This window comes from Procambarus clarkii, chromosome 38 (genome assembly GCF_040958095.1).
Source record: "Procambarus clarkii isolate CNS0578487 chromosome 38, FALCON_Pclarkii_2.0, whole genome shotgun sequence".
Taxonomy (NCBI): domain Eukaryota; kingdom Metazoa; phylum Arthropoda; class Malacostraca; order Decapoda; family Cambaridae; genus Procambarus; species Procambarus clarkii.
Window position 1 is genome coordinate 42,740,392 of NC_091187.1, and position 12,393 is coordinate 42,752,784.

At 45.2% G+C, this 12,393-nt stretch overlaps 1 protein-coding gene across 1 annotated transcript; it reads right to left on the reverse strand.

Moving 5' to 3' along the window:
- Positions 1-463: 463 nt before the first annotated feature.
- LOC138372351 (nucleosome-remodeling factor subunit BPTF-like) lies at positions 464-1,039 on the reverse strand. The gene has a single exon (XM_069337632.1). The coding sequence runs from the start codon at positions 1,037-1,039 to the stop codon at positions 464-466; it is 576 nt and encodes a 191-aa protein (XP_069193733.1).
- Positions 1,040-12,393: the final 11,354 nt, after the last annotated feature.

The window sequence follows — 12,393 nt, forward strand, 5'->3', positions numbered from 1 at the left end:
CTCCTCAGGAAGGGTAGGACAGAGGGAATCAATGCCTCTTAGGGGTCCTATGGGCACATATCCTAAGTGCCAGTGGTGCCGGGCAGGCGTCGTCCGCGTTGGGTCACATGCAGTTCAAATCTGGCCCACTCGGCCTGCGCGGGTAGGCCGTGCGCCGTCGTCGTCCACCAATCAGGGCACAGCCCTGCCTATACTGTAAAATGTCTCCTTGGCGGGCACTTTGAATGTGGTTCCCTCTACACTCCTCCCGTCCCTATAGAACAACGGGTATGTTGGAGGGAAAACGTTTCACTATATACAACATGTCTTTTTTGTAAAAAAGTCTATTTTCATGAATGGGTCCTATTACAATTATTACCCGTATTATCTTTGCACTATACACGAACTGTTTCAACATTGCATACACTACACTATTCCCTTTCCTTTTTTCTTTTTTTTTTTCTTTTTTTTTCTTTTTCTGCTCTTATGGCTCACACCGAGGACATGCATACTCTGGTTTTGACCGTACACTCGCCAGAGTCACTCCCACGCAGACCCCATGGAACCACTCTGCGCACATATCGCATTGCACCATAAACTTTCCATCGTATGGTTGCCGACACACACAGTAAAGGTCCTTATATGGCCCTCCCACTGGGTCCTGAACCTGTGACATATGATGTTTAAACTTCTCAATCCAGCCCGGGCATGTACGGTCCTTGCACTTCTTTAGTTTATCATGATTTGCTGTGATGTTGTCATTCTGGAGCTTGACCCTAAATAAACAAGATGAGAACTTGTGGATGATGACGCCTGGGCCCTTCCACTGCGGTGATAGCTTCCGGCACTGCCCCTTCACCTGTGCCGTGTCTAGCAGGTAAACCAGGTCCCCTTTCTCATAGACCTGTAGCCGTGCCCGTAGGTCATAATCTCTCTTCATTCGTTCCTGGTTCGTGGATAGAGACTTCCGTGCCAGTCCATGCGCCTTCTCAATTTCCTTCTGCAAATTTGCTAGGTAAGGTACTGCATCTGATTGAAGTTGCACCTCCCGGGGGTACATTAAATCTATTGGCTAGTTGGTTTCCCAACCGAGCATTAACTTGTTGGGCGTGAACCCCGTCTGTCGGTTCACACTAGACCTGATGGCCCCTGCTATGTGTTGGATATAGGTGTCCCAGCTGTCATGTTGGGAACTGGCATAACACCGCAATGCATCCATGATGGTTCTGTTATACCTTTCCACCTGCCCATTCGCCGACGGCCTGTAGGCGGTAGTACGGGCCTTGTGGATGTGCATCAATTCGCAGAGCTTCGTAAACAAGTCACTTTCAAAATTCCTGCCCTGATCGGTGAAGATTTCAAACGGATACCCGAACCTGGTGAAGAACCCATCGAGTGCTGCTCGGGCGGTGTTCTCTGCCGTCTGGGACGGTAGTGGCACACACTCAATCCATTTAGTGAACTGATCTACCATTACCAGGAGATATTCGTTGCCTTTCGGAGTCTTAGGCAATGGTCCCAGAATGTCCAAGTGTACCCTTTCCATTGGTGCACCCGCCTGGTACTTAAGCAGCTCATGCCTGCTGGTCTTGGATGCTTTTTTGTTCATACTACAGTGGTGGCATGATGCCACGTAATTTGCGACATCCGTTGATAGCCCGTACCAGAAGTACCTTGCTTTGACCCGCTCCATTGTGCGATTCCGGCCCTGGTGGCCCATATCAGGTATATCATGGCACAGATTCAGTACCTCCTGCCTCAGGCTGCTGGGTACATACAAAAGCTTCTGGGCGGCTCCCCCCTGATCTACTTTGTGCCACCACCAAAGCCCATTTTCCATGAGAAGTGCTTCTTTGTTTAACCAGTAGTATTTTGTTGCAGGGCTGGCCCCGAACAGGTCCCCTTCTGTTGGCTGACGGCCTCCCACCCATTCTCTTACCATTCTCATGTCCGGGTCTCTCTCCGTCCGCTCCTGTAACTCGAGTAAATGCAACCCTAGCCTGTCCGCCGTTGTTCTGGTGATGATCCTAATGTCTACTACTTCTGGGGCCACTGCGTTTTTTTCCTTATAAAGCGTCTCGGCAGGCTTTCTTCGGCCATCTTCACCAGGGTCCCATGGGAAGACAGCCAAGTTGGAATCCTCCGACCACCAGTCTTGAATAGGGGCTATAGTGCTCACGCGTCTAATCGTCCCCCGGATCTGAACGTTACATGCACATCTGAACGACCCCGTAGCCAGTGGGACGACGTCATCTACCGTCTCCTGGAAGGTCGCCCAGTTCTGATGTGCCCTGCGACAGTATGAGCATCCTCCACACGGCAGGTCCTGCACTGGCACGTCCTGGCGAAAGTGGGTACATGCCTGTTGAGTGCCTCCCTCCCTGGATAAAGAGTCTGCATTGTTGTGTTTTTTACCTGCTCTATGCTGGATTTTTAGATCAAATTGGCTCAGCTCCTCCAGCCAACGTGCTAGTTGGCCCTGGGGGTTCTTAAACCTAACCAGCCAGACCAGGCTGCCATGGTCAGTGCGTATGGTAAAAGGCCGCCCCAAGAGATAGTGCCGGAACAGCCTGGTAAACCTGACTACTGCCAATAGCTCTTTCCTCGTGGTGCAATACCTTCTCTGTTCTGGGGTCAATGCGAAACTGGCATAAGCAATTACCTTTTCTTTCTTCTCTTGAACCTGTAGCAGCTCCGCTCCTATCGCCCAGTCGGAGGCATCGGTGTCCAGGATGAAGGGGTCATGTCCATTAGGTAATCCCAGCACCGGAGCTGTAGTTAAGGCCATTTTGATAGCTGCAAAAGCCTCTTGATGCTTGTCTCCCCATTCGAATCTGTTTCCGCCGGTCAGTGCGTATAGGGGTGCGGCTAACTCTGCAAATCCCTTTATGAAGGTCCGATGGTAGTTGGCCAGTCCCAGAAATCTTTCCACGTCTTTGGATGATCCCGGCTTCTGCCATTTCACCACTGTGTCTATCGCCTCTTTTCCCAGTTCTAGTCCTGCCCTGCTGACCATCCTGCCTAAGAACTCAACCCGTTTCTTAAAGAGGGCGCATTTTTGTGGTTTCAGGCGTAAACCATAGGTTCTGAATCTCGCAAATACCTGTGCTAGGTTGGAGAGGTGGCTTTGGAATGAATCGCCCAGCACCAGGATGTCATCCAAGAATGCTAGCACAGTTTCCCAATTTAGCTCCCGCAACACCAAGTTCATAACCCTGGCGTAGGTAGCCGGGGCATTACAAAGACCAAAGGCCATTTTCTTAAATTCAAACAGTCCGTATTTCGTTATGAATGCCGTCTTCTTCCGATCTTCTTCTGCTATGTTGATCTGATAATATGCCGAGTTGGCATCTAGCTTGCTAAACCATTCGTTTCCCGCCAAGGTGTCCAGGCACTCATCGACTAGAGGGAGTGGGTACACGTCCTTTATGGTGCGAGAGTTCAACCCTCGATAGTCTACACACCACCGAACTGACGCATCCCTTTTCCTTACCAGAACTGGTGCCGATGCCCACTCAGATACTGACGGTTGGATGATGCCCGCATCGAGCATGCGCTGAAGGTGTCCTTTCTCCTCCTGTGCGAAGCATGCGGGTGTTCGTCGTATTTTTTGCTTCACAGGTCTTGCATTACCCGTGTCGATGCGGTGAGATACCTCCTTGAATGATCCCAGGTCAAATTCACTTGCGGCAAAGATGTCCTGGAAGTTCCATAACAGGTGGGTCAGTTGGCTTGCCTGCTCTGCTGACAGCGTTTCCTCGACGTCCTGTACCATGGTCATCATATGGGGAGGTAATTTGACTTGAGTTTCGCTTCGTACCCTCCCCACTGCCCTTGCTGCTACCGCTGGGCCCGGCCCCGGTAAAATTTCCCATACTGCCTCTGCATTGGCCACATGCATCCGCCTCTTTAATGTGATATTCTGCCCTGTTACGTTGAGTACACATACCTTCAGGAATTCTCCCTCCTGATGGAGTGTGCGAACCACTGGCACCTGCCCATCCTCCAGGGGCTCCACTATACACTGGGGCATACTTTTGTCCATTTCACATTTGACCCTGGCCACTGAATGTGGTGGGATAACAGTGTATTGGGACACTGCTACCTTAGCGATGCACGGAGCTAGGTTAGGGTCAGGCTCCTCTTTCGTCTCTAGCTTCATAGGAATCACCTGTCCCTGTAATATCATTTGAGACTTGTCTAGGGCTATACTAACACCGTATCTTTTCATGAAATCGAGCCCTAGCAACATGTCGTCTGCAATAGGCGCCACATACACTCCCACAGTGTATTCCCGTCCCGCAACCAGCAAGGAGATGGGGCCCACCAGTGTTCCCGTAAGGTGCATTTGTTTCCCCGCCGTGCTTAAGGTTATGTGTTGTATCACCTGGGGTGGTGGGTTCAACCGTTGATGGATCTCCTGGGAGATAATGGTGACCTCGGCCGCTGTATCCACAATCGCCTTGACCTCCACGTCCCCGATCTGGACTGGGATCCAAAACATAGAGCCGGATCTGAGCTGTCTGATGGTTATGTGATCTCTTCCCCCGTCCTGCTCTTCCGTGCCCGACGTCCCTTGGCCCGCCCCTATCGTGCTCTCCCTTTCTAGGCCTGTTGTACATTGGGTCGGAGTTAGGCCGACTGGACCGACCCATCCGTGTTTAAAGACTCTTTCTCGTCCTCAAATGAAACGCGCAGCTTGTTGCCCAGGGGGTCCCTGAGCCGGCGGCTTCCCTCCCCATCACTTCCCGGTTCCAGACATTCCCGAGCCACGTGACCCTCTTTCCTACATCTGAAACACTGCAGCGATCGCCTGGGAGATGGGGAACGACGAATATGCGGCGATATGATGGCCATTGTGAGACGCCTCAAACTCTCACACACCTGATCCAATTTCCCGCTGAGTTCTGAGACACCTGCTACCAAGACGTCCAGTTTCGCCTCCGTGTCCATGGAAGATGAAGGACCCGAGCCTGCACTCGACGGGTGGTGAGTACCGGTTCCACGGCCTGCGGGACTGGTAGCCGGCGAGGCACCTGGTGTCGAGCGCCGAGAAGCGTCCTTACTCCTGGGTGGTTGCTCATACCGGGAGTACCTGCCCACTGCATTCACTCTTAGTGCTGGCCCCTGGGACCCGCGGCGGTGGGAGTCGTGCCTGCTTGAACTTGCGGAGCCGTGGATTGCTACGGCATTGTGCTGGAAGGTTTGGGCCCGGTCGATGGCCTCTTCCATTGACGAATTCCTTGCATTGGCAATGTATTCTGCCAGAGTCTTGTCCTGTAATCCCTGGCCGAATCTCATTACTGCGATTTGTTCCACTTCCCATCGTGGCACATGTTTGTAGGCCCGATGAGCCAAGTGGTGGGCCCTATCTGCCCAATCAGCAATATCTTCTTCTGGTTCCTGCTGGGCCTGGTTAAACTTCATCATAGCTACATCCAGAACTTCCCTATCGCCAAATCGCTTGATCATCTTATGCATCATGCGAATATAATCGATCGACGGTTCTCTGTCCAGTAAGCGATTGTAAAAATCACTTGCCTTACCCTTGAGGCACCATCCTAACTGTGTCAATGACGTAGGCCCGCTCCAGTCCTTTTCCGAGGCATAAGACGTGAAGCGGCGGTAGAAGGTGGCCCAATCTGACTTCCCGTCATAGTCCAACGCCCGAGGTGGTGTGCGGAAGGTCTCTTTCTGTTGGCGATAACCTGTCCGCCTGCTGCGGGATAGAGAGGCATCCGAATCGGAAGTCAGAGAGCTGTGTGACGAGTGTCGAGCTGTCCGTCTCCTTGATCGAGCCGATCGATGGTGGGAGGGGCTTCCCTGCCGAGTACCTTGCTGGCCACTAGCCCTGGAGTAAGCTGGTGACTGAGGTCGACGTCCACGTTGGCTGCTGCTGGCGGCACCCCTAGAGGAGTGGCGGGTTCCCGTTTCGCTGGACGAGGACGATGAACGACTTCCTGCCCCCTGACCTAAGGGCCCGGGGCCCTGTTGGGACGGGTCCACCTCAAACGATATAGCAGCCATCAACTCGGGTTTGGCCCGAAGGCGGTTGATATCATAAATGTTGTCCTCCGTGATCACATGGTGACGCCGAAACTTGATAATGCGAGCGGCCAATTTATCTCCTACACCCGGTAGCAGCTGCAGCTCAGCAGCCGAAGCAGAGTTTATCTTGATTAGAGCCATTGTGCTGGTGTCGAAAGTTAAAGCTCCGATATCGTGCCACACCTGGTAATAAGCCTTAGATCTGGGGCCAGGCACCTCACATGTATACCACCCCAAACAGAAAAACAAAACAAAAAAAACACAGACACCAATAGCCACACTTAAGGTTCCGATGTTCAGAGATAGAGGTAAATGTTCCACAAGGAAAAATAAGCACTGCACAGTCAATAATGTAAATGATGGGGCCAGGTGGGTTTCAAGCAACATAAAACACTGCACACTTAATTGGTACCTAAATCACTTGAGGCTTAGACAAAAACTAGGCACTTACTGCACTTGCAAAGCTGGAAAATCTGATATGGCAGGCACTTTGAGGAACTTTGACAAGCAATGTGCCTGATTTTCATAAGCACTGGGCTGAGGGTTCCCAAAAACACTTTTTTCAGGTGAACATGTGGAACTGTGTGCAGGGCGGATCACCATCCACCTTAAATCTGGTATGAACACAAACTCACTGGCTCACTTAATGTATCTCTTCCCCTTGAGCCGTTACTTCTGTAGAAAGCCTAGAACAGGTTACGTCTAGCTAACAGTAGAAATGAGAAAATAACAGACCTGTAGCAAGCACCCTGCAGAGCTGGGACCAGCGTCGCTGTAGTAAACACACTGGAGACGGATGCGCTCGGGAACGACAGCCTGAAATCCTCCGCGAGCGGATTCGTAAACAATACAGGTCGGGTATGCTCATGAACGGTGGCCCGTATTCCGTGTGAATGGTGGTACTCGTCTCCCCTTCTTCAAAGAACTTGGGGACCGCGGGAATCGGTGCTTGGGGGACAAGACAATAAAATGCAACAAATCCAGAGAAATAATCCGTATAAAACACTGATAACTGGAACTTATGGAGAATCTTGGGGGATTGCACGAGATGTGGAATAAAACATATGCACAAAAAAACAGGGGTTGAAATATCTTGGGCACCGCTATTGAACAACGAACCGAAGAACATCTATGGTGCAACCAAAGCCAGTAATTCGAGACTGGAACCGTTGAACACTATCTAAGACGTCTTGACTGAAGTCGGCAGAACGATGATGCAGATATCTTGGCGAGGTCCTCTTGATCACCGCGTGGGAACGTTTACTCACTGTGCCAATGTAGAGGTGACCCACGTGTTACAACAATAGTACAGTAATTCACCTGGAACTGTCGTCGTAGGGAGAGGAAGGACTGGTAGGGTAGGTGGAGCAAGTCTAGGCTCCTCAGGAAGGGTAGGACAGAGGGAATCAATGCCTCTTAGGGGTCCTATGGGCACATATCCTAAGTGCCAGTGGTGCCGGGCAGGCGTCGTCCGCGTTGGGTCACATGCAGTTCAAATCTGGCCCACTCGGCCTGCGCGGGCTGCCGCGCGGGTAGGCCGTGCGCCGTCGTCGTCCACCAATCAGGGCACAGCCCTGCCTATACTGTAAAATGTCTCCTTGGCGGGCACTTTGAATGTGGTTCCCTCTACACTACGTAATTCTAAGAGATACTGTGTAGCTGTCCTTGTTGCTCGGAAGATGCGCTGACAATTATTGTATATATTTACTGAATTTACCCAAGGGCCACTAACTATCTAGTGACCTCGAAGAGGACAGAAAGCCGGCGGCTTGTTGAAGGGCCCGCCAATTGTCTTAATTATATTTTTTATCTGGAATTTGGCATTTACGGCTTCAGCGGGTAAGCGGTTCCATGGGTTTATAGCCCTCTTGGTGGAAAAAAAACATCTGTTTTCAGTCCTACTTGAGAGAACATACTCTCCAACACTATATCTGTGATTGTCCTGTTATCAGTGACTTCATACCAAATGGTATGAGGTATTTTGAGCTCTGTAATTACTTCATACACTCAGGAATATTGGAAGATATTCTTGTGCTGCACCCAGATTTTGCCAGTGGAGGCTAATAGATCAGCATTAAGTATTTTGTTCTCTCCTAATTCCATGTATGACTGGCCATCCTGTGAGGTGAGCTTGTAGCTGGTTTTTGATCTACACTGTGTGGTCCTTTAGACAGAATAGGGAAGCAGCACATTGCTGTGTATACCTAAACATGTTTAAAAATACATTGTTTGAGAGGAGTTTTGTAGAAACTGGTAAGAGTAATTATAATATAATGTTTCCATGATTCAGTGCTTACCTCTTGTGAAAATTGCTTAGAGTTGTTTAGTCAGAGTTGATTTGTTTTTTGTATTGAGGCTGGTATTTTCTAAATTGATTCCATGTACAGTATGTCTAACCATCCTGTGAGATGGGAGTATTAGATAAACTTATAGCTAGTTTTTTATCTACACTGTGTAATATTCCATATAGAATAGGGTAGCAGCACATTGCTGTGTATACCTAATCTTCTTAATAAAAAAAATCAGTAATAAAGATTTTAAATTATAGTTTGTATTATTACAAATACAGTACTGTATTATCCTTATTAAATCATGTTGACCATGGATCATTAAGATCTCATGTTGATATGTAATACAAGTCATATTTCTTTTGAACTGCTAATCTCATGTTGATATGTAATACAAGTCATATTTCTTTTGAACTGCTAATCCATGCTAATCATTCATTAAATTGTGCATTATGTCTCAATTTTTCACTTCCTTGGATATACTGTACAGTACAAAAAGATAGGAAAAAATAAACCAGTAATATTTCTTTCATTATATTTTTCATTTAAATAACTGCATCAATATTTTTACAGCTGACAGGATTTGTTTTCCCATACAAGTGCATTATTTGTTAAAAAAATTTGGTTTATTGTTACACACAATGGTGCTACATAGCCTTCCCAGCTTGGTGCCTTCTTTTAATACTTACTGATTAAAAAATAAATAATAAATACATTTTATTCAGGAAAAGTACAAACAGTTGATTTACAAACATAATGTTGGATTTATAGGCAGAGCTAGTACATACAATACCTAAAGCCACTAATACTCTAGCATTTCGGGCAAGGTGTGGGGGGAAAAAAACAGACTAAAACTTAATAGTCATCGGGATTAGGTATAAATTGTGTTGAAAGAAGGAATAAAAAATACAAAAAGGGGGTTAACATAGCATAAATCAGCAATTGCACATGTTGGTGAACAGCGTTGTTTAAAAAATAGTAAGACATGGGTTGACATTTAGGAGGTAAGTTAGGTTACATGGAGTTAATTAGGCAGTACTTGGTTTAACTCTTAAACTGGTTGAGAGAGGTACAGCCGTTGACATGATTCGGGAGGTCATTCCACATTCTGGGTCCCTTGATTTGTAGAGCACTTCTAGTTTGGTTACACACAGCCAAATTGAGTAACAGGAAGAGGTCTTGGACACAAATTTGTTCCATGCTAAATGTAGAGGAATCAGCTGAGTATTCCTCAAATAAAATAAGTTGCCTCAGCTTATAAGGTAAATAAAATAAGCATTTCTCAAATAAGTAGCTGCCTCACTGCTACATAGCCTTCCCGGCATGGTGCCTTCTTTTGATAATTACTTGTTCCACACCCAAATTGTATAACAGGAAGAGGTCTTGGACCCCTACTTCCCTCTCTCATTTTTAATAATCTATATAGTCATAATTATAGCTTTAAGTATTCAATGAATAAAGTTTTTGACATTTTTACCCTTTTCCTTACCTAACATCATTTGTGCAGCATATTTTTATTTTATGTCTCACCCAGATTTAATTTAAAAATAAAACCAAACTAAATACATTAGAAATGGGTATGTATAGCTAAGGTACACCCTTACTACTAGGTGAACAGGGGCATTTGGTGATAGTAAATGATCCCATCAGGCAGGGCTCATCACCTTCTCTCATATTTCATGTTCACCAGTGTTTATTTACTTAATAACTACTGGTATAATATCTTGCTATTATAAAACTAATTCTACTATCATCAAACACATATTTACTTCAAGTTTCAAGCAGAGAATGCATATATAACTAACACGAAGGATTACTCTCCACTAGATTCACCAGCTATAATGTTTTGGTCATGTTCCAATATCATAAATCGATCCCAGTGTTATGTAGTAGAGAAAAAATGACTTATATCCAGTTTACGTAAAGCTACGAGTGGTCGAAACCACACTTAAATCCCGGAATGAACTTACGAAGATTTTTCCACTTAGGGTAGCTCTTTGAATACGGACGTAGCCGCCACGAAGGCGCTAAGAAGGAATTCGTTCTTAGCTAAGAGGAAAAACCTTCGTAAGTACCTTCCTGAATCCGGCCTGGGCGGCAGCTTTACAGTCATGTGCTCCACACCCACCCAACTGGGCAGCAGCTCTACAGTCATGTGCTCCACACCCACCCAACTGGGCGGCAGCTTTACAGTCATGTGCATGCATTACCTACAGTAAGCAAATTTTGGATACTTCACTAAGATTTCGGGCAGCACATCATTATGAATGAAGTACTTACACAATTCTTGGACACTATTAATGGTGTTATCTCTAAATTCCGCAATTTTTTCACATTCCATTATATAATGACGCAAAGTATGCGAATATTTCTGCTGACAGTTTACATTTAGTCAAATCTACATCAGCAGATGTTACAAACTCCCAGAGGTGCCTAAGCCTAGCAGTGGTAACATCTAGAAGTCTGCTAACATTATTGGATGACCCATAGACGTGCGGTTCTTCATGCATAATAGAATGATGATAGATGGAGTAACTGGTGTGAATTTCACTTTGCCTCAAGTCTCCGTAATTTAGTTGATGTTCCTGGGATATTGCTGCCCTCAGGCTACTCAAAGGGAGTCCAAGTTGGTAATCAATCAACCTGTCCTCTTAAAAAGAACGTCGCTTTTGGCCGTTTGCCCGTATGGCCGAATATGGACGTAATTTGAAAATGAAAAAAAATTGAAAATAAACTTGGGATTTTTTTTTCAACAACAGTAAGTCAAGGGTCCTCTGCTAGGTTAGGTGGGCAGGAAATTCTCATAAAGTTTCAAAACGTTATGAAAAACGTTAATTGAAAGTTCCTCCTCTAAGCTGTCCGAGGAGGGCCGGACGACTCAAACAGAAAACGGAACAGTACGTCACTTTTGTGAGTCGATTTCATTTCAAATTACGTCCAAATTTGGCCATAGTGCGCATACAAGCCAAAAGTGACGTTATTTTTAAGAGGACGGATTGAATCAATTCCCTCTTTACGAGCAAAAGTCTTGGCTAGCTCATCGGTTCTATCATGCATTCGGAGACCAATAATCAACACGTCATAATATACTTTGGCTGATATGTTCATCAACATGGAAGTGCTTAAGTTTTTTCCTTTCATAATTTTTCTTCGTGGTTATACATTGTCTACAACTCTACACTGTCATACTATTCATTACGCGTTAATTTTTTCATGAAGCCTGTGAGGTGCGGAAAAAAGATAAACTTATAGCCAGTTTTTTTTTTATTTACTCTTTGTAATTGTTCATATAGAATATCGTAGCATTATATAGAATAGGGTAGCAGCACAATGCTGCGTATACCTAAGCTTATCAATGAAAAAAAGGGATTTATATACACACACACACAAATATATATATATATATATATATATATATATATATATATATATATATATATATATATATATATATATATATATATATATATATATATATATATGTCGTACCTAATAGCCAGAACGCACTTCTATGCCTACTATTCAAGGCCCGATTTGCCTAATAAGCCAAGTTTTCATGAATTAATTGTTTTTCGACTACCTAACCTACCTAACCTAACCTAACCTAACTTTTTCGGCTACCTAACCTAACCTAACCTATAAAGATAGGTTAGGTTAGGTTAGGTAGGGTTGGTTAGGTTCGGTCATATATCTACGTTATTTTTAACTCCAATAAAAAAAATTGACCTCATACATAATGAAATGGGTAGCTTTATCATTTCATAAGAAAAAAATTAGAGAAAATATATTAATTCATGAAAACTTGGCTTATTAGGCAAATCGGGCCTTGAATAGTAGGCATAGAAGTGCGTTCTGGCTATTAGGTACGACATATATATATATATATATATATATATATATATATATATATATATACTATATATATATATATATATATATATATATATATATATATATATATATATATATATATATATATATATATATGTCGTACCTAGTAGCCAGAACGCACTTCTCAGCTTACTATGCAAGGCCCGATTTGCCTAATAAGCCAAGTTTTCCTGAATTAATATATTTT

Bases quoted from the DNA above. Each gene is read 5' to 3' on its own strand.
- LOC138372351 (XM_069337632.1), bottom strand. From the start codon at position 1,039: ATGTACCCCCGGGAGGTGCAACTTCAATCAGATGCAGTACCTTACCTA.